The sequence below is a fragment of the Myripristis murdjan genome, chromosome 9 (assembly GCF_902150065.1).
Source record: "Myripristis murdjan chromosome 9, fMyrMur1.1, whole genome shotgun sequence".
Taxonomy (NCBI): Eukaryota; Metazoa; Chordata; class Actinopteri; order Holocentriformes; family Holocentridae; genus Myripristis; species Myripristis murdjan.
Genome location: NC_043988.1, coordinates 34,819,862 through 34,841,773, shown reverse-complemented (window position 1 = coordinate 34,841,773; position 21,912 = coordinate 34,819,862). Strand labels below are relative to the sequence as shown.

At 42.5% G+C, this 21,912-nt stretch overlaps 1 protein-coding gene across 1 annotated transcript in view; it reads right to left on the bottom strand.

The window, feature by feature from the left end:
- The window catches only part of cep120 (centrosomal protein 120), a 41,131-nt gene extending 19,219 nt beyond the window's left edge, over positions 1 to 21,912 (bottom strand). Inside the window, exons 1-17 of the mRNA XM_030060705.1 lie at positions 21,678 to 21,912; positions 17,059 to 17,215; positions 15,709 to 15,823; positions 14,386 to 14,530; positions 11,902 to 12,050; positions 11,388 to 11,585; positions 9,737 to 9,955; positions 8,886 to 9,156; positions 7,388 to 7,565; positions 6,581 to 6,730; positions 5,079 to 5,261; positions 4,753 to 4,844; positions 4,400 to 4,587; positions 3,145 to 3,234; positions 2,762 to 2,854; positions 1,877 to 2,038; positions 247 to 369 (exon numbers count right to left, since the gene is read on the bottom strand). Of these exons, the coding sequence (XP_029916565.1) occupies positions 247 to 369; positions 1,877 to 2,038; positions 2,762 to 2,854; positions 3,145 to 3,234; positions 4,400 to 4,587; positions 4,753 to 4,844; positions 5,079 to 5,261; positions 6,581 to 6,730; positions 7,388 to 7,565; positions 8,886 to 9,156; positions 9,737 to 9,955; positions 11,388 to 11,585; positions 11,902 to 12,050; positions 14,386 to 14,530; positions 15,709 to 15,823; positions 17,059 to 17,215; positions 21,678 to 21,726 (2,562 nt within the window). The 5' untranslated portion in view covers positions 21,727 to 21,912. The remainder of the gene's footprint in view (positions 1 to 246; positions 370 to 1,876; positions 2,039 to 2,761; positions 2,855 to 3,144; positions 3,235 to 4,399; positions 4,588 to 4,752; positions 4,845 to 5,078; positions 5,262 to 6,580; positions 6,731 to 7,387; positions 7,566 to 8,885; positions 9,157 to 9,736; positions 9,956 to 11,387; positions 11,586 to 11,901; positions 12,051 to 14,385; positions 14,531 to 15,708; positions 15,824 to 17,058; positions 17,216 to 21,677) is intronic.

Below are 21,912 nucleotides of genomic sequence, written 5' to 3'. Positions count from 1 at the left end.
ACCAGCTCTGAGATCTGATCAGCTCTGAGATCTGATCCGCTCTGAGATCTGATCCGCTCTGAGATCTGATCCGCTCTGAGATCTGACCAGCTCTGAGATCTGACCAGCTCTGAGATCTGATCAGCTCTGAGACCTGATCAGCTCTGAGATCTGATCAGCTCTGAGATCTGATCAGCTCTGAGATCTGATCCGCTCTGAGATCTGATCTGTTCTGATATGTGAGTAACGGTGAGTCGGGCTCCTTACCTTCTCCAGGCTGAGCAGGTTGATCTCTGACTGCAGTCTGATCTCAGGTCTGATGTTCTGCTGCTCCCTAAACAGCTGGAACTCTTTTTCAAGCTGCTTATACTTCAACTCACCGTCTGCAATCTGCAGAGACGAGGAGAGGAAAGGAGAGGAGAGGAGAGAGAAGAAGAGACAAGAGGAGAAAAGAAAAGAGAACAGAACAGATGAGAGGAAAGGAAAAGAGGAGAGAAGAAAAGATATAGCGATAAAGTTCATTTGAAGAAAAGATGTGGAGAGAAGAGAGAAAAAGAGAGCAGGATAAGATAGAACAAAACAGCAGAACAGAATAGAAGAGAGTCAGACAAATGCAGGGAGGAAGCAAACAGAAGTAGAGGAGAAAATGTTATTTGAAGACTATAAAATGTAAAACTAGACAGAAGATGTTCACAAGTTATCAGCTGTAATTTTATGTTTATGACTTATAACTCCAGTCTTGGTGATTTTTTTCCCTTTTCTTTCTTTCTTGCTTTCTTTCTTTTTCCCCATAGGCTGCATTAAAATAAACTTTAAAAACGAAAATCAAACATTTTGCTGTAACCTCTGCTTCAACACAACCCTTCAACAATATTTTAAGAGTAGAAACAGTGAAAATTAAGCATTCTTCAAAAAAACGGCATAACAGCACCAACTGGACGTAGAGATTGCAGTTACTTCACAAAGTACTTTATCGATCAGAACAGACCAATCAGTGTCTCAGGCTAAACCCTAACCCTAAAATTTGATATTGTCAATGTCTTTGCCTTTTGAGATATTAATATCTCACATGTTCATATGTAGATAACAATTTGATAACGGTATATCGTTCAGCCCGAACTTGTACTTTGTAAAAGTAAGTAATTGTCCTTTTCCTTCAGTGAGTTTCTGCTGCAGTTTTGTAACTGGACTTCATTGTAAAGTCCATTCCAGAGAGCAGATCTAACCTCAGAAAGTGACAAACACTGAGTGAGACTGTGTTTCAGTCAGTCCAGTCAGTAGAGAGGAGGAGAGGAATCTGACATCACTTTGTTTGTCACCTTTATGCTGCCACTGCTCATTTTTCTGCTTCAGAGAATCTAGTTTGAACTCTGTGCTCTCGTCCTTTCAGAATCAAAATGGAAAAGATCAACATGAAGCGCTGTTCTCTTTTCTAAAAACTAACTGAGTAACTTCTGCTGCCTCTACATTTTACATCACACACAAGGAAAATATCAGCACAGTAACAGGAATGTGAACTTTTAGATTATAATACTAGCTATGATGTTGGTATATGAAGTGACTGCTTGTATGTGCCAGTGTATATGGATGCGCATATGTGTGGTCTAGGTACTGATTCTTTGTCCGGCATGTCTGCATGTTTGTGATTACATGCAACATCACATACATCGTAATCATTAGTTTATCTTTTTTTTTTTTTTTTTTTTTTGGTATGTGCAGTGATTCCTGATATGAATGCACTGGTTTCTTGTCAGATATGTGACATCTGCTTTGGCAATACAAATGCCCATTTGTATTGCCAATAAAGCACTTTGGAAAAAAAAAAAGATTTTTGCTTCAGCAGGACACTCTCTCTCTGTCTCTCTCTTTCTCTCTCTCTCTCTGTGTACATGTCTACCTGCTGCAGCAGCCTGGCTCTCTCCTCCTCCATCAGTTGGACTTTATCTCTCTCCAGCGCCACCCGGTGGTCACAGTCCAGCTGCAGCCTCCTGCTGCTCTCCTGCAGCTCCTTCTGCGTCAGCTCGTGTCCGAGCCGCAGCTCCTTCTGCAGCCTCGCCGTCTGAAACACACACACACACACAGCATGTCCAACATCCTACATCCAAAATTCAAGATTCAAGATTCAAGAAGCTTTACTGTCTGTTGTGATGTAACAGAAATTCTTCTTGACGTGGCTCACCCATCGGACAACACAATAAATAACAACAAGAGAACCAATTCAAAAGTAAAGTAAATGTCAAAAGTAAATGTCGCCTGTCCTGTTTTCAGCTTGTGTGAATTATTCAGTAAAAAAAACTTTTGAGGTTGAATTTAAAACATTTTTTATCTTCATATTTTTCTTTTTGGCACCAAACATCAGCTGATGGAATAATGTGAAATAAAGCGTCAGCTCATAAACTAACCAGGCACCAGAGAAATGCAGATCTGAGAAATGCTTTATGCAGATCAGCAAGACAGGCAGCCAATCAGGAGCCTGTTTGATACACAGCTATTAGTTTTCTTTGATTTGATTGGCTGATGGTCAGAGAACAGATACCGTACAGTTTTGTGTTCTGACTCAAATCCAATCTGACGGTTTTCAACACAATTCGTTTAAATGTGACTGAACTGACTGAGTGCATGCAGCGTGTACATACATTCTGTTTCAGGTACACAGGAAACTGAAATATTAAAATCATTTTTTGGCTAATTTTGTCATCTAATCCATCTCATTAATGCACATTTTAATGGGTCACTAAACCAAAAGCTTGACCGCACAGTTTGTTAACATTTCAGCAGTCACCTCCATCTCTGCCTGAGCCAGCTGCTTCTCTCTCTTCTCCAGATCAGACAAGGTTTTCTGCAGCTGCTCCTCCAACAGACTGTACTCCGCCTCCTGACAGAGAGACAGACAGACAGACAGACAGACAGAAAGACAGACAGACAGGGGAGACGCGAGAGGGGGAGAGAGAGAAAGAGAGAAAGACCAAATAAGGACACCATATTTAAATGCCAAAGTGATGCGAGTTTAGTTGGGAGAATATAATTCACCCAACTAAACTCGCAAACCTGCTTTCAAAATGAATAAAACTAAATTGTAACTGACCACAAAAAAACTAAACTAAATAAAAATAAAAACAGATGAAAAACAGCAAAACTGTAATAATGTGGGTGTCGACTCCTCACCTTTTTCTTCACCAGAGCTTCTCTCTCTCGGTCTCTCCTGCTCCACTCCTCTGCCAGCGCCTGCATGTGGCTCTGCTCCTTCTTCCTCAGCTGACAGAACAAGAGATCACACACTGGGCCTCATTCAATTTTTCTTTTTTTTTTTTCTTAAGAAAGTCCCTAAGACAAGTCTTTATCAGATTCATGATGTGTTTTTAAATTGTGGAATTGTTCACACTGTAAAGTGTGAGTGTGTGCCAGTTGCTCCTAGCATAGCAAAGGGTGCGCACAGAAATCCCATACAGAACCTGATCAATGCACGAAGGAACGTCTGAAGAACCTCCTGCTACAGAAAGAGAACAGCAAACCAGCCGTCACATTTAGTATGCATCTGTAGTGGAAAGTAAAGTGACCATAAAGCTTTGTAAAATAACGAAAATAATTATTTGAAAATGATTATAAATGATATAAACCTTATTGTAATTTAAATCCTTGACCATTTTACTATGGGATAATTATATGATAGGATTATTATAGGATATTTTAAACTGTAGAACTGAAGAAAACACAACTACCAATGATTTTGCACAACTTTTGAAATATGTCAGAACAAATATGTCAGAACTCAAATGTGTGTACGAGTGTGCATAGATTAAATTAAATTTCCTCTTAACGGTGGTTGGTGAACGAGGCCCATTGTTACTGAATTCAGTCAAAACATGAAGCCCTGCAGGTGTTGTGTTTCATTTTCTTTTTAAGGTCATGCGTTGTGTATGTGTGTGTGTATGTGTGTGTGTATGTTTGGTTACTCTATCAGAGTGGTTCTCAACATTTTTTCAATAATGTTCCCCCTTTGAAATATTTTTTCAGTCCAGGTCGTCCAGACCAGTTGAGCCTCCTGTGGTCAGAAGGTCAGTGTGAACCAACAACCTGATACTGAGCAGATCTGGTTGTTTCTGTTCCCGCTTCTTCTTCTCTTCTTCCTCCTTGTTTCCAGCTGTATCGCTGCTACACTTCAACCACTGATCCACTTTCTGGATTTGTTTATTTCTGTATTGTCTTCCGGCTCAGAGTGAACAAGGTTTGTCAGTTGAACTTATCCTAGCAAAGGCGAATTATTTTAGGAATTATGAATGACTCATATTTTTTAAATTAACTTAAAAAAAAACAAAAAAAAAAAAACAGCTCACGTACCCCCTGCAGTACTCCAACGTACCCCAAGAGGTACGCGTACCCACATTTGAGAACCACGGCTCTTATAGCTGCCGCTCCTCACCTGGTTGTCGAATAGATCTTCCTGCTCCTCCTTCCACAGCTCCAGCTCCAGGGCGGTGCGATACTCCAGGGTGTCTCTGGACGGGGCGGAGGGCAGCGGGGCGGGAGGCAGGGTGGGGGCCGGGGTCTGGAGGCCGGGGGGACAGGGGACGCTCCATGTCCCGGAGCCGGGTGGCCGCTCTGCTCCATAACAGGAGTAAATCCACGTTAAACTTTAAGTAAAAGCCTGGGACAGCTGGAGACTTCCAGGAGCAAAGAAGAGTCTTACACACATGCACACACACATGCACACACACATGCACGCACACATGCACGCACACATGCACACACACATGCACGCACACACACGCCTCACCTGTGAAGAGTCAGAGACGATGATCTCTTTGGCTTTAACCAATCCCAGGTCCTCTAGTGTCATTACACAGTACAGCTCTGCCACCTTCTCACTGGGACGGACACACACACACACACACACACACACACACACACACACACACACACACACACACACACACACATTACTGGTGAGTTCAGGTAAATGTCAGCCATGTTATCATGTGTGTGTGACTGTGAAATCCTGAAGGGCCTGATCAGGTTCTTTCTGTACAGAAACTGGACTTGGTCACTGTTCCAGGACGCCTGTGTGTTTGGCTGAGCTGAGTTTAGCGTTTCAGTTCTACCTGTGTGTTGTGAGCACAGGTATCCTGTCCTGGTGAGTCTGTCTCCAGCCCAGCTCTCCAGCCGACCCCAGGGACCTGGTCTTGTCGGCTCTCAGCAGGTCAGACAGCTGGATGGAGGCTGTTCCCACCAGCTGGTCTCTGCTGTTGGAGTCTCTGTGCCACATCTCCACCACCAGAGGCACCCTGCAGCACACATCCCATCCCATCCCATCACATATCACATATCACATCACATCCCATCCCATCACATCACATCCCATCCCATCACACATCACATCCCATCCCATCACACATCACATCCCATCACATCACATCACATCACATCACATCACATCACATCCCATCACACATCACATCACATCACATATCACATCCCATCACACATCACATCACATCCCATCCCATCACATAACATCACATCCCATCACATCCCATCACATCCCATCACACATCACATCACACTAAACACAAAGCAGGCCACCTTAACAAAGCAACACCCCAACTTGACTGGAGAGTCCTAAAAGTCCCACCTTCCATCATTCATGTGTTCAGTTTGATAGAGACAGAGGTTTAGCTGCGCCCTCTGCTGGCCAAAAGCAGCACTGCACACACTGAGGTCAACATCGGCTGTGTCCCAAACCCAGGCCGCTGACGGCGGCGTTTCAACACGAGGTTCCTCTGGTTCAGGATGGAAAACCGAGGCGGCAGGCGTCCTGCTGTTGCTAAGATACCACATCTGATGGCTGCTGTCGTTACTGCTCCATTACCCTCATCTTCTTTGTCTTTTACTATTTGTGTTTTCCTGTTTGAGATTTTTTTTCCCCCACACTGTTCCTGTGTGTTCCTGTTTCCTCCCTAATGTACAAAACAAACTGAAACTGAAATCTGACCCAAAAACTGTAATACAAACCGAACTGTGGGTTTACTGAACCGTTAGGCCCCCAGTTACATCCAATAATGTGAAGCCTGTTCTCAAAGGCTGCAGTTCTACTGTAGACCTTTGACATTAGCTGTCAGTCTTTTCCAGGGAAACAGCACACCACACCTACATGTTGGATCATATTTAATGTGACAGGGTGAACTTCATCGCTGCCTGTTAGCACTTTAAGAGAGAAAAGTTTGAAGCAGAATGTCAGATTATTTTGTACGCAAAAGATTGAGAGTGTGAAAATTTCAGTGTTTGATTTGAGAAGTTAGCCTTTATTGGCTTATTCACATAATTGCAGATGCAATAAGAGGAATGTTATTAATTACTGTATCAGTATCTGCAACATCAACCAGATGATATTTGATTTTTCATTATCAAATCAGTCCTGAAATTCCATATTGGTGCAAGTCACAATCACAATACCAATATGTCTACATACACTGTACTGATGTTTATCAAATCAGGTGCATAGGCATGTAAAATTAGAAGCCTTCCTCTGTGTGTGTGTGTGTGTGTGAGTGTGTGTGTGTGTGAGTGTGAGTGTGTGTGAGTGTGTGAGTGTGTGAGTGTGTACCTGTGGAACGTATCCTGCAGTTGCTGCGGCAGGGCGGCGAAGTGGAAGGCGCAGTAGGACTGAGGCAGAAACACCTGCATGTTCCTCTGCAGCTCCACGGGAGGGTTCGTCATGATGGGAGCCGCGCTGCCGAAGAAGTGGTACGAATACCTGAAACACACACACACACACACACACACACACACACACACACACACACACACACCCCTTAGCAGCATCTACTAACAGGATATTATGTATTATACTTATATATTATACACTATGATGGAGTGTAAAGGAGGCGCACTGCTCAAAAAGCATTAGGGAAGGAGAGAAGGAAAAGAGAAGGAGGCAGTGAAGGAAAACAAACAAAAACTTGCTTTTCCCCCACAGTGTTGCGTGCCCCTGTCCCACTGGCTGACGGTGTTGAGCCATTTTTTGTGTGTTTCCATCTTTGTCCCTTCTCTAACTAAAATATACAATATAGAGATAAGGTGAATCTAAAACTATAAAGCTAAAGAAAAAACTGTCTTTCTTTTCTTCCTACAGATTCATTTGCCATATCAGCTCATCCTTTATACTGATGCCCCAGTCTCTGTTTAATGTAATGCACTGTAGAACTGCATTAGGGCTGCCACGATTAATCGATTAATCGCGACGACGTCAACAATCAAAATAGTCGGCAACTAATTTAGTAATCGATGTAATCATTTTTTTTTTTTAAGCTTTGTTTTTCGCTCGAAACTGCCGCTGTGCGTTCCGCTGTGAGGTGACAGCCTGATAGTTTCATTCATTTCAACAGACTGAACTGGACAGGGTGTGTTTTACCTGAGCGTGGCGGCGACAGGGTGTGTCAGGCTGAGGCTTCCCAGGCTGCGCAGGTCCAGGGAGAAGCAGAAGTGATGAGTTGAGGCGGGGATGGAAACCTTTGGAGCAGAAACACTGACAGAGGAAGCCGCTGCCTCCGACCGGCCCTGCGGCTGCACGGCAGGATCACTCCCTGCAGCTGGACGGGACAGGAGGAAACACACACACCATATACATATGTGCAATATGTAAGAGGTACTGTACTAAAAACAGTGACTGGCTATTGCGACATGGGCCCCGACAGGTTGACTTCCTGCACTGCTGCTCTCATTACTATTACAAGCTTACATGAGGATTGAAGCGCACGTTCTGCAGACGTGGCACAAGTGCATTCAGGGCATGTCCAAGTCCACTTTCGCTGTTTTAACGGTGGAACAAAGGCTGGTTGCTCCAGGCACCTGGTTCAGAAGGGGTTGTACTGAGTCTCCTCATTACTCATGGCTGTGTTTTGGGCGTAACATGCAGTAAGCCAATCAGAGCGCCGTCTCCCATCCCCTTTAAAAGCCAGGTGTGTCACACCTTGGTGGATTACTATTATAATGGGGGATTTTCCAGGTAAGAAGGAAGGCTTCTCTGCAGAGGAGACGGATCTGCTCGTGCATGAAGTGAAAGCGCACAAGCAGATCATCTACGGCGACAGCAGGATTGTCACCGTGGTGGTGAACGTGTCTTTGACTTCTGGCATCACCAGGACGACCGCAAAATGCTGACAGCGGTACAATGTTGTCAGGAGAAGGGGAAAAAAGTTGTCTGAATACCGAAAACAGCTGCTTGAAATGGGAGGACCACCTACAACCAGTGATGTCCACTATAATCTTTCACATTGTTTGTATGTTTGGGCCTCTTAAAATAGCAGAGAAACCTGCAGCACTGACTTCAGAGCTGCTGTTTGTTGCTCAGTCACTTTCAGCCTCAAGACAGCAACGCAGCAACACTGCAGCTGAGCTCAGCTCATTTTAAGAGCAACACGGCCATGGAGCTCAGATGGACACAAGACACGTTGCTGTTTCCACAACGTGAAAATGTCAACTGAGCCGCTTGGAGACTAGAAAAGACACCTGAGTTGCACTGGGTGACTCTGTGTTGGGCATGACACACAGTCACATAAAAGAGAAAGAGCTATGAAAAAGACATTTGTTGATATGATTTGACACTGAAATCATTTGTACCCAAAAATGCCAAATGGTTGCACTTTGGTAGGTTCACTTGTTCAAAAAAAAAAAAAAAACATAAAACATAAACCAGCCTGGCTGAGATAAGCCTACAAATGAAAACAATGAAAAACATACAATACACGTCTAAGGTTGTCTCCTCTTTTTTATCCATATCCAAAAAATGATGTGAGCCACAACTCAAAGCTGTGATCCGATCCGATCCACGAGTTTTATGATCTGCTGCTGACCCACTAAATCGCTGTTGTGCACAGCCTGAAAACCACCTGTTGTGTCTGCAGTCTTACCTGCCGGTCTGGCCGATTCTCTGCCTCGCTGCTGCTCCTCCTGCAGACTCTCTGCGTCGCTCTCTGTGTGGGAGGAAGCAGGAGGAAGAGGAGGAGGAGGCTGAAGCCCAGCAGGAGGCGCAGGAGCAGAGGAGGAGGGAGCGTTAGGGGGCTGTGGGACCGGAGACGGGGTGCGAGGCCTCTGTCCTGCAGGAGGAGCTGAGGGAGGGAGCAGGGATGGACCAAGAGAGGAGATCTCAGGTCCGACTGCTCCTTCGTTGTTCCCTGACAGCTGGAGGAGGAGACAAGATGATACAGTCGGTCAAAACCAACCTAACTGCAGAGTTAGATGAGCTACTTCTGCTTTTTCTTGATTAGAAAAACTCTCACTCTCTTGCTCTTATGATGTTATCACAACCACTCTCTCCATCTACATATTATAACCTATCCGGAGGTTGTCAAAAGGCATGCTGGGTAATCAGTAACTGCAGAAGAAGGAGAGTTAGGTCGAGGGTATTCTCACGTAGCCCAACCTGGACTCGGTTCAGTTTTGTCAGAACTTTGATCTTGACATTGAGATTCACTACCAAATTACGGCACTGTGGCATTTTTTGTTACTTGGTGGTACTGAATTCAGTCGGTGCCATAAAAATATGTAAGTTTGGTGCTCAGTCCTGAAAAAGCGGTTTGAGTATTGAGAGGCAACAGTCTCAGGTCAGGATGAGGGAAAGTGGATTCACCTAAGAAGTAAATTAAAGTACTTCATCTATAGAGTGGGAGAGGATCCAAGGTAGATTTTTCCTTCAGTGATACTGTGTGTGTGTGTGTGTGTGTGTGTGTGTGTTTGTGTGTGTGTGTGTGTGTGTGTGTACCTGAGCGTCCTCCCTCCTCAGGCTGACAGACACGCCCAGTGTGGGCTGCAGGTCGGCAGGCAGAGCCGGCAGCTTCTGTTTGACTCGTCTGGGAGGTTGGAGTACAAACGCTCCCTCCACTGTCGCTGCCTTGCTCTCCAGCTCGAGGCAGCCCGCACACAGAGCCGACAAGGAAACATCTGTACTTCCAAGAGAGCGATTTCCACAGCAGAGGTGCACCTGAGGAGCGCCGACAGGTGAGCGGGAGGAGGGTCAGACAGACAGTTCTAGCAGGGCTCCTGCCACAGAAACTGAACTGGAGCAGAATGACTGAACTGTGAGCTGCAGAGGGAAACGATGATTGTTGATGGTTGTCATGGTGACAGCGCACGGCAGTGGGGCCGTAAAGTGTCACACTCACTAGTTTGAGAACTTTTCTTTTTGTCTGTCTCTTGTTGATGTTCATCACGTAGCCTGGGGCTATAATCATAATCTTACCACTCTCATTTAAATTATAAGAAATCACATTATGTAAATGGAAGAAACAAGCGAAATTTACTCTTGCTAGCCTTAAACAATCCAGCATCGTACTAGAAATGCCCTTTTTAAAAACGCAAAACTCCTCCATCTCTGTCCATCTAACAACTGCTTTACTTTTGTCTGTGTTTACTCTGACAAGCAATATCTAGTTTTTTCCATGGTGTGAGGCTGCTGCTTTCATGGGAGTCGAACCTTAAAAAAAAAATCTGTCTTAAAAATTCCTGGCCTGTGATATCACATGGTTCACGAATAAAATCAAAAGAAATTAATAATCTCGTAAAGAAAGCACACATTTCCTTTACGGGTGTATACCAAGGAAGAGAGCATTCATATTTGTGAGCTGACAACAAATGTCATATTGTCGAAATGTTGTTCTTGTCAAAATACAGCACCATTCATGCTCTATATGTGATTTACTACCACTGACTTACTATCAGACTGAGCTGGGGGCAAAGACGAGTTCATGTAACTTACAAAAGCAGGTGACCACCTGATAGTTTCATTCATTTCAACAGACTGAACTGGACAGGGTGTGTTTTACCTGAGCATCGAAATTTTGTTCTTGTCAAAATGATACCGTGATTTCTGCTTTCCAGTGAACACAGTGTAAGCACACTTTTTGTCTGATTTTTTTTGGCCCATAATAAACCAAAACCAAAAACCATAGGCATTTGAATTTTGTCTCTCCTTGCTTCGAACAGATCCACTGCTCATTTGGTCATTGCTGCAAAACCTCGTCTAAGAGAGTCTGCGACTTGCTGCAAGACAGTCAGTTTACATTGATTTGAATGGGGATGTCTGATCTACTCCAGTTCTATTTCTATGGTTCATATCCTTTTTTTTTTAACCAGTGGTAGTGATATGATAAGAATTTATTAACTATGAACAATGATTTGAAAAGATGATCCAAACAGAGACTTAGACTTAGACTTAGACTTCTTTTATTGTCATTGCACAAAAAAACACAGCAATGAGATTTTGGCAACGAAATGTCGTTGAGGGAGATATGCATAAGCAGATTATTTTACACATTTTTCCTTTGCGATATAACTTAACTCTTGCCCACTTTAAATCAAACAGCATTTCCAAGTGCAGATCACATTTTAACTTAACACTTAAATCGAAGACTCACCTGTAAACTGGGCTGCTGTGACAGGAAGGTCTGGAGGATCTGCTTGCTGCTGCGGATGCGTACAGAGGCGCGCTCCGGCTCGAAGGCGGGGCTCAGCAGGTTGTGGAAAGGCTCGCTGGTGATGTCGTTCCCCAGTAAAGAGTAGTAGAAGAAGAAGTCTGACCCCTCGGCAGACAGCTTCACGGTGGTGGGGACCAACTGCAGAGAAACAACAAGAAAGAGCTGACATTCTTCTAACCGTACTGTTTCTGTTGGCTGTTTTTTTATTTTATTTTAACAGCCTTAAAAAGTAAGAAAAGACAACATTTATGACATATCTGGATATCACCATATTAAAACAACAATCAGATGATTTCTGGTCCTACATGAAGTTATCGTTATACCGCCCAGCCTGACTTTACAGTGAGGAAGTTTAAGACATGAAGCCGAGCAGTGCACTCTGGTCTTTCTGCTGCAGGACTGCTGAAAGTTGGTCTTCAGGTGTTTTAGATGAGGGTTGTAGTGTTTCTCTCACCTGCTCCAGTTTGGTGGCAAACGCCACAGTGACAGACAGGATGAACATGTCGGTGCAGTGATCAGGAGGTCCGACCTGATGGTAACCCTGATCCTGGACCAGCACCGCCTCCAGCTTCTCTGGAAGCAGCTCGGCCAGCGCCGGAGAGCCTGGAGGCAGAGAGACGGACGAAGGATGAGATTACAAGACAACAGAGGAGAAACAGGGCAGAACAGAGAGGAGGAGTTTGCAGCCCTTGTGTGTTTACAGTCATGAGGGCCAAAATTTCAGAAACACTTGCCATAATTCAAAAAATACTTAAATCAATTAATTCAGTTCCACTTCTCTTTACTCCTATCAAGGAAGTAGGGAAAATATGACCATAAGTTCTAAGTGGCGCTATTTTTTTATTTGTTATTTTCTATACAATCTATGTGCAACCCTGCTGGCTTTGCTCAGCGACTGCAGGACTCCAACTTTTACCCCTTCATGAAGGTGAGACAGATTTTTTGCATTGTTGTGAGAAGAAGAATCATGACCTTTTACTGATTCAAATTACCCCTCACCCCACCCCTACCAATGAGATCCCTGCTGAAACAACTGAACCTGCAGCTGAATCTGGGATGACAATAACCACCAGCACCAAAGCTAAAGAAACCACAGAAATAATACAGCACAGGTTCAATGTATGAACTAGGCCACCAGGGAAACTGGATTTAACAAACAGTGGTACTATGGCAACTCAGGTGGGAAAAACTTCTTAAACATATAGCCTAACACACAGGGCTTTCACCGTACAACACAACAACATGTGAGCAGCCTCACGTATGAGCTGTGTTTGTTCCAGAGAGATTAACACTGGACTCAAACTGAGGGACTTCAGCTGTGGCTGTTAGTGAGCCAGACACTTGAACATGGAGTCGACCGTCATGTGGAGGTCCTGTTCTTCTAAACCGCCATTCTCACAAGATCAAAATCACGTGGGCACTTCAATGTATGACATTTGAAAACTCTGGAAGATGGAAATCTTCAAGAATATGTTGCGAAGATAGGAAAGAAAAGGAAAAGAAATTGTACTTGTCATGGTTGTCATTATCAGAGCTTAACTTACACTAAATTAATATTATCAGAGAGAGTCGTGGTTATGCCACAACATGCTACTGAATTTTTGTTAACTTTCCAACTTGCAGACACGGCAGACTTTGATATGGAATTAAAATTACAGACAATCTGTGCAATATTACAAATCACTGGATGTCCCCATGTAATATTAGTCACATGTGAAGAGGATATATATTTTTTAAGTCACATTTTGCTCATTAAAGAGTAAAGTGACTGGCAGACTAAGAAAAACCATCAGCTGATGTGTCTGGCAGATTTTTTTTTTTTTTTTAATAGTCACAACCCATACAGTCTGTTTCTCTATAATCCACAGCTACAGAGTGTTTGTACATCACCTCACCACCACAAAGCTTACCGGAGCAGAACGGACAGAAAGCTGACAAGAAAACCAGCAACCAAAGTGTTAGTCAGCCTCCAACCAGCCTCAAATGTGTCAACAAACCATCTGGAAGAGCTGCAGACTTCACAACATATAACTAAAATGTGTTTTTTTTTTTTTTTTTTTTTGTTGAAACAGCCGCCTTATAATGTTCTGCTTCTGCCTCAACATTCAGAAACCACACAGCTGACAAATGGCTGTGGAAAGCAAAACGTTTCCCCAGGGACTATTTTCCCCGGCGGAGGAGGAGGAGGGAGCGTTTTGGTTTAAAAAAGTCCTGAAAACCCAACAGTGCTGCTGCTTTTAGGAAAACTCATGTGGAGGACTTTATTCTGGTTATGGAAAACTGGAGTCTTAAGTCTCTGAAAGTTCATTTTCATATTGTGAAAATAAAAGGAAATAATTATAGAAAATAATAATAAAAAGTAATGTAAGACTCTGTGATTAAATAAAAGTAGGCAACGTGTATCATCAGCTTAAGGAAACTATTTTAAGATCTTTTTTTTTTAATTCTTGTGCTAAAATACAGATTATTGATTAAATATCTAGTATTGTAAATATTATATAAAAATTCTACATACTAGAAATGAAGCATGACTTCAGTTGATTACATAAAGTGTGTAAAGACAAAAAACAAAGCTACAACAGATTCAATATTTAAATCAATACAGGGTAACTGTTACTAAGCTTAAGTTCAAAGACAGGACGTCTACATTTATCTGTGCAATCCATGTGAGAGCTACAGAAACAAAGCCAAGAAACAGGAGATTGGGAGGAAGACAGCAGGTGTTTCTATCTAACCTATGCAAGAAAAGTTTCTGATTCTCCTTTTGGTTATATATTTGAAAAACTGAGGTAAAAGGAATTCTACAAAAGAAAAAAACGATAAATATAGCACTACCTTTTGTGAAAAAGACAGAACATTCATTAGCTGGATATTTTACAAGCAGGTGAAGAATCTTTTGTTTCCATGAGTTGAAGCTACAAGGGACTGAAGAGCTGACCTTGGCGGGGCGGGGCTTTCTTGGCTCTGAACCTATCAGGAGACGGCTCGGACGGCTTGGAGTCGCTCTCCAGCACCAGGCCGAGCAGGAGGGCCGGACGCTGCTTGGTGTATTTACTGCTCAGAAGCGGGTACCAGCGAGGCTCCTGCAAACACACACACACACACACACACACACAGAACAATCTTTTGTCTATCAGGGGTGGATCTACCAGGGTGGCATGTGTTGGCAGCTGCCACCCCAGTTTGTGAAATCTGATAGAAAAAAATGAATGTTGCTGGTCAGAAATTTACAAGACTTTATCGGCGTGCAAGTGAACGTGGCATAAGATGAGCCAGCGGCAGGTCCCGCTCCTCTCATTTTTCTGTCTGGATTTCAGCAGTGATAGAAAGAGAACCACTGATGCAACCACAATGAGATCACTTTGACTTTTACACAAACAAATTAGAAGAATCACAGCTGAGTGCAGCTGGAGGCTCTGGACTCACACGATTTGTGCTGTTTGACCATCAGAAGACATGATGATTTCTTTCTTTCCTTCTTTCTGTCTTTCTGCCACCCTGTAAAATTCCCATGCCACTCTTTAAACCCTCCATGAATATTTCTCCAGATCCATCCCAAACATGAGCAGAAAGGACAGATTTATTCCAACCAGAGAGAAACCATCAGATTAAGAGTTTACGTGGTTATTAGACACTGATACTGAATGGATTACCAAATGTTTACCGCAGCCCTCTCAACACGACAGAAAATTCCTTCTGATCGGGCCGGTCTCTTCTGATTGAGGCGGTAACATGAAGTATATTTATTCTGACTGGGACTGGAATATTAAGATCCATGAAGACACAGCTGCTAATTTGCATTTTGTTTGGCACAGCAAAAATAAATGTATGCCTAACACAAGCGATGGGAGATAATAAGGGATGGAAATTTCAGGCAAAAATGCTATTTGAAAATCATGGCAAACTATGTGTCCTCCCACACCCCAAAACACACCCACCGCACACACGCACACACACACGCACACAACTACTTTGGCACAGCTGATGGGAAGCTTTGACTAACTTACATCAAACTGATGAAGCCCACGTCACAGCACTGTGCAAAATGATTTCACATGATTTCACATCACAGCTCTTGCGTTCCAGTAAAAACAAGGGGATTTTTAAGAGGAAATGATAGCTGCATAAAGGTGCGACTATTTTAAAATTTGAAAATCATGAACCCATGCCTAGAAATAGCACGGCTCATGGTGCAGGAGGGTGGAGAAACTGCATCCCATGTGTCGGCCAGTAAGTGTATGTGAGTGGAGAAGAGATTTACCTGTTTGAGTTCCTGTGCGGACCTCAGGTCCAGGACGATGTATCCCACACACTCTCTGCTCTTACTGACAGAGTCCACAGCAAAACACTGAAGCTTGATGGGAGTCCTCTGCAGCCTGAAGGACACAACGGGACGCGTGAGCGGCAGGAACCTAACTTTCCAAATCTAGCTGGCCACAGCAGTGAGCAATTTTCTGACCTTATTACACCATTGTAGCTGTTTTATCATTTGTCTCTCCCTGCTTGGACATCATGTCCACATTATCAGTGATTGTTTAGCAAAAACCTCTTCCATCTCTTAATACCTTATAAAAGCACCACCAATCATCCCTTCAATATCAACACAATATTGATATCAAGGTATCTGGTCAAAGAAATTGTGATATTTGATTTTGCTGATACCACCCAGCCCTACTGCACACTGAATTACACTCCCACCTTTTTTGGTTGTCTAGCTAAAAGCCCTTTTTACTTAAAATAACCATCATCAGGAGGCCTGGAGCAAGGGGACAAATTAATTTTTGGTCTAAATTCCTTTTTCTAGTCGGCAGGGATAGAGAATGGACGAAACCCCAACTTTTTTGTTACTTCTGTAATGCACTTTACTTTGTCCTCAGATAGATGAATCTTCTGCAGAACAAATGAGCTCAAGGGACGTCAGATGTCATAATATCATCTATAAAATTTCGACAACATGATGTTTATGTTATCAAGTCAGGAAAATTGATGCTCTCTTCTATACGCCATGGAGGAAAATGTAGGGTTTCCTCTTCTTGAGGGCAATCTTTTTTCCTGAGATTACACCATGAACGTCATGTTGTTGCAGCTTGGAAGACGGATACTGCAAGGTCTGACTTCCCGTGAAGGCAGTGTAGACTCTAGAGTTTTACTGCTTCTGCTGTTCAGACATTACCGCCTCCTTCTGCTCACTGGCAATGTCCCCTGCGCTATTCATTAGACCAGTTCAAGTTCAGCACAGTAGTCTTTGTTTGTTACTGGTTATCTGGCTGTGACGTAGACCTGGATCAGATTCTGACTGCCTTGTAAAGCTGGGAGGACGCCTCGCTGTGGGTGAGGCTTCACATTTTCACACTGCTGAGTTTAAAAAAAAAAAAAAAAAAGCCACACAGAACCCAAACTAAATGCATTTTGACGATATGAGTGTCTCTCTGCAGTCGGATCCACCGTCTCATCATTACAAATCCCTGCAAATCTGTGCAAGTTCAGCTTGGAGTTGATGCGACATAAGCTTCACAAACGACACATCACTAAATATATCAATGTTGTTGTCATAAATAACCTATCAGTGTGACTTGATTCAAACCACTGATGTCACCTGGCTCTGACCCACCTGTGCTGGTGCAGCGTCCTGCGGTCCAGCTCCCAGGCCAGCTCCGTGCTGAACTGAGGCTGCTCTCTGTGATCCACCGGGTCCGTCGCCAGCTGCTCGCCGTCGAAGCGAGCCTCCACCACCAGACTGTGGCGCTGGCTCTTCGGGAAATGACGCCCTGCGAACGACGGAGAAACATTTACATTTTGATCCGTGTAGCTGCAGGCTCCTCAGCAGAGAGCCTGACAGGGATGAAGAATATTTTTCTAAGATGTTTGTAATCTTTGTGGGTGACATCAGTTGATCACACACATCCTTAGCAGAGGTTATTTTCATTATCTTTTTATCTATCAACTTTTTTCAAATGAATCTACTATCAAAAATAAAGTCGGATGGGAAGTGATCAGATCAGTGTCTTCAACTGTCTTCCTTAGTCTGACCAGCAGCCAAAAAAGAAGTAAAAAGAAAAATAAAGTTTAATTTCATAATGACATTAACAGAGAAGAGGAATACAATCTTATCTCAGTGAGGCTTTAACGAGCAAATGGTTAGTTTTGTTTTGTATCGTTCTTTACAGGGTAAGTGACTAAAACTATAAATCAATTATCAATATAGTATTCAGTTAATTTTGTCTGTCTGTTTATTAATCAGCTGATCAGTGGAGCTCTACAGATAACACTTATGTTTACTATACTGACATAGAGACATGATACTTGAAGACCCGGCTACTGCAAAATCTTAAGACAATCACCTCCTTTCAATACTTTCAATGTATGCATCAGACAAACTAAAACTCCACTTTTAGTGCACAGAACACATTAAGCAGCTTGTAATGGCTTTCCCCCAGTAGAGGCAAAATAAGTCTCCATATGCTGATCCATATGCTGATAATGAAACAGCTCACAAAATGAGATTTTGGCTGCAGCTTGTTTGTTGACTCCAGCAGACGCTTTGGCAGGGAACCAAATGACTGCTGATTAGACATGAAACCAAACATCATCTGAAGTTCTGTGCCGTTTTAAACAACTGCTGAACTGCTGGTCAACTGGTAAAAACAGAACTGTCAAATTAATAAACTGTAAGTTATTATAAGTTACAGAACATTAGTGTTTCTTAAGCATTGCCTTCATTTGCATAGAAAGAATGGCAGCTCTTTTCATGTTTTGTGCTGTAAATGACTTAAAGCAACTCAGCAGTGAAATCCAACCCAGTGGCTCACAATATAAAATGCAGGGCAGACAGTCCAGCCAATGTTGTAATAGCTGATGTCAAAATAGTACGCACACCACCTTTAAGTTAGGGTGACCAGACGTCACGGTTACTACGGGATGTCCCGGTTTCAAGCTGGCGGTTTTCAACATTCCCTGCCAAACTGTCCCGGTTTTTTCACCTTGACAGAATTATAGGATTTTCTTGTAAGGTCACAGCCGTGGCAATTATAACCAAAAATGTTCAGCTTTTTTCTGCTGAATCCAATGAGGCCAGAGTTGAACCAGTCCAACCTCTACTTTTGATGCTACAACGTCATGTTCAACTCAGACTGTGCTAGCAGACTGCCACAGTAATGTCTTGCTAGGCAACCTCTTTATTAGGGCAGAGATTAGGGCTGTGCCACATCTTACTGTTCATAATAACACCAGCATATATTTGCACCCTACCACACAGCCTCCAGCGTTCTGCCACCACAACAACAAACAGAGCGGCAATCAGTTCAGTGTTTTCCACACCGCCCAGGTAGATTAACACCTGCTCAAATACAATTAAACCCATTCAGGGTTTCCCATTAGCACCATTATTTACCTTTCGTCTCCTTAATTGCACTTTAAACGCCTCGCCACGACAGATTATTGGACAAAGGAAGTGTCATTCAGTACCACATTATTCTTCCACTGTTTTGATCTGTCATTAACAGCAAGCAAGACTCACCTGGCAGCACACCTGGCTGTAGTAAAAACGGAATCACAGGTGAAAAAAAATTCAGGACACAAGTTGTGTATTTTGGGCTGAGGGGGTCAGCATGCAAGGTGAGCAGGGTAAAGGATAATAAACAGCACCAAATTAAGGTGGAGGATTAACTATAAGTAAGATGGAGGAATAATTAACAGTAAGAGATTCGGCTAATGTGGTTAACAGTGTCGTTAAAGTGTCATTCTATGGGAAACACTGTAGTTACTGTCATTTTTTCATATCTTGGATATAATTACCACAATTTACCATGGAATATTGCAATATTATTTAAGTCTATATCACCCATCCCTAATGGACAAGTTATAAATGTTTTTGTTGGTTTGTGCTGAATGTGATGATCAATACATGATTTGCATTACAGCAAATACAGCACATACCGTTTTCAGATAAGATTTGATAGGCATCTGAAATTTAACTGGATGTTTATCTTTATTTGTTTTGAGACTGTAAATTTTTATTCAATGTGTTATTTTTGCTTTAAGTTGTTGCAATCAAGGGTGCAGTTGATGATAGGTAAATGATGAGCAAAGGGTAGGTGACTGGAGATGACAGACCATGCAAAATCCCTGGTGTTCAAATAAGGGGCAGACAAAAAAAATAAGAATTATCTTTATTCTCTCTGCTCCTTTCTAATCATGAAAAGCATAAATTTGATATATGTGTTGGGAAGTTTTCTGTACTAATTTCATAGTGCATTATTGTGCATTTTCATGAATGGAATAAATAAAAAATGAATGAATGGATGAATGAAAGGTGGAGGATTAACTATAAGTAAGATGGTGGAATAATAAACAGTTGAATTAAAAGGTTACTATATATATAGTAACCTTTTAACTCACTGTTTAAATATCTGTTCTGGCATTTATTCCTCATATTCCTTATTAGCGCATAGCAAATCAGATAATGTGTGATATGCATGTGTAAACAGAATAATTCAAAGAACTTGTAATTGACTTTTTTTCTTGTCTTTGTGTGTGTAATCAACTTGTGAATTTTTATAGTGATATCTGAAAGTAAAATTTTGACCCCCTTTCCCCTGTGTGTTAAAAACAGTGTTTTTTGGTAATATGTGGTCATAAACAGATGATTTTCAAAACTTTCCACCAATGGGATTCCTTAGGACTTTCTTCCCCTCACTCAGGACAAACTGAGGATACAAAATCAGCTGAGTTTGGTTCTCTTGCAATTTGTCCTAGGTTTTTTCATAAAATGACTGGACTATTTGTGCTGAATGTGATGATGCCGGGGTCCAAACAGCTGCATGAAGAGCCGGCAGCACATACAACACATACAGTGTTCAGATACACTGTTTGGTGGATTTTGGGGAGACATAACAATTAATTACATTCCCACCTTTTTTGGTTGTCCAGCTAAAAGCCCTTTTTACTTAAAATAACCATCATCAGGAGGCCTGGAGCAAGGGGACAAAATCATTTTTGGTCTAAATTCCTTTTTCTAGTCGGCAGTGATAGAGAATGGACGAAACCCCAACTTTTTTGTTACTTCTGTAGTGCACTTTACTTTGTCCTCAGACAAAGTAAAGTGCACTACTCAAGGAACGCTCAAGGGATATCATCTATAAAATTTCGACAACATGATGTTTATGTTATCAAGTCAGGAAAATGGAAGCTCTCTTCTATATGCCATGGAGGAAAATGTAGAGTTTCCTCTTCTTGAGGGCAATCTTTTTTCCTGAGATTGTAAACAGCAAAATTTCAGAGAGTAATTGCTGTCTGGCACGATTGTACATCTCTCTCTGAACTCTCTTATGCTCCTTTGAAATTTGCCATTAAGTGCTGAGCCCTCAGCATGTTCATAGGTTTTAAATAATGCTATTAAAAGCAATAATCCTAATTTCTTTACTCACTGTTCTATTTCCACTACAGTCCATCAAAGTAGCCTTACAAGAACTAGAAACTCAAAATAAGCTCTAAAACTACAGGAAATACCTTGAATAATCCAACTACATCAAACTATTCTTCAAAAAAATTTATTGTAGTGTCAACAAAAAACAAAGCAAGATATGGCATCAAATAGTGACATACAGTATATGTTTGAGCTGTACACTGTCCCTTTTAGAGCAAATAAGAAAATGAAATGAAACTATGCCACAAAATAATGCGGTTTAAAATGCAAAAAATAGATATCTATCTAGAGACAAACTCAAAATATCAGTAAAATAGGGTTACTCAACTCAACTCTTTCTTGTGCTGAGGTTCCCTCTGTGGTGTTGAAAAGTGTGCGCTCCACCTGTCACCTTACTTTAAGGTGCACTGTGGATGCTCACAGGTGTGGGAGGTGAGTAAAGTTTCCTGCACTGATATTTAAAGCCCTCCAGGCTGTGTTGTTCAGACGGTCAAACGCCGGGCTCTCTGCCACAGGTGAGCGGAGACTCTCGGGTTAATCCCGTTAATAAGGATGAAGGTAAGCTAGGTTAGGGTTAGGGTTAGGGTTAGTAAGCTAGGTTAGCCTCAGCTCTAACGGCTCTGTCAGTTGGTTTAAACCCCGCTAGCCACTTCACTTAACGACAGATAAATTACTGTCTGCGGCCATTATGAGTGTCTCAAAGTCCTGAAACCCACTCACACGGGGCCAGTGAGGCGTATAATTTAATGTTCAGGTCAACAGGTCGCTGTCACGGCCGTTTATCCGCCGGTTTGAGCCGAACTCACCTTCCAGGATCGACACGACGATGAGCAGTTGGTCCGTCTTCGAGGCCATGTCCGCGTCTGTTCTGGAAACTTCCGGCGCTTCGGTTTAAATCTCATTCAACTTAACTTCTCCGCGTTTCGGCGCAGTTTATCTCCTTAAATTCACTAAACTCCGCTGAGGTTTGTTTGCTGTCCGTTGCAGCAGCAGCAGCAGCCGCCGCTTTGTTGTCAAGCTTTGGCGCCACCCATTTTGTTT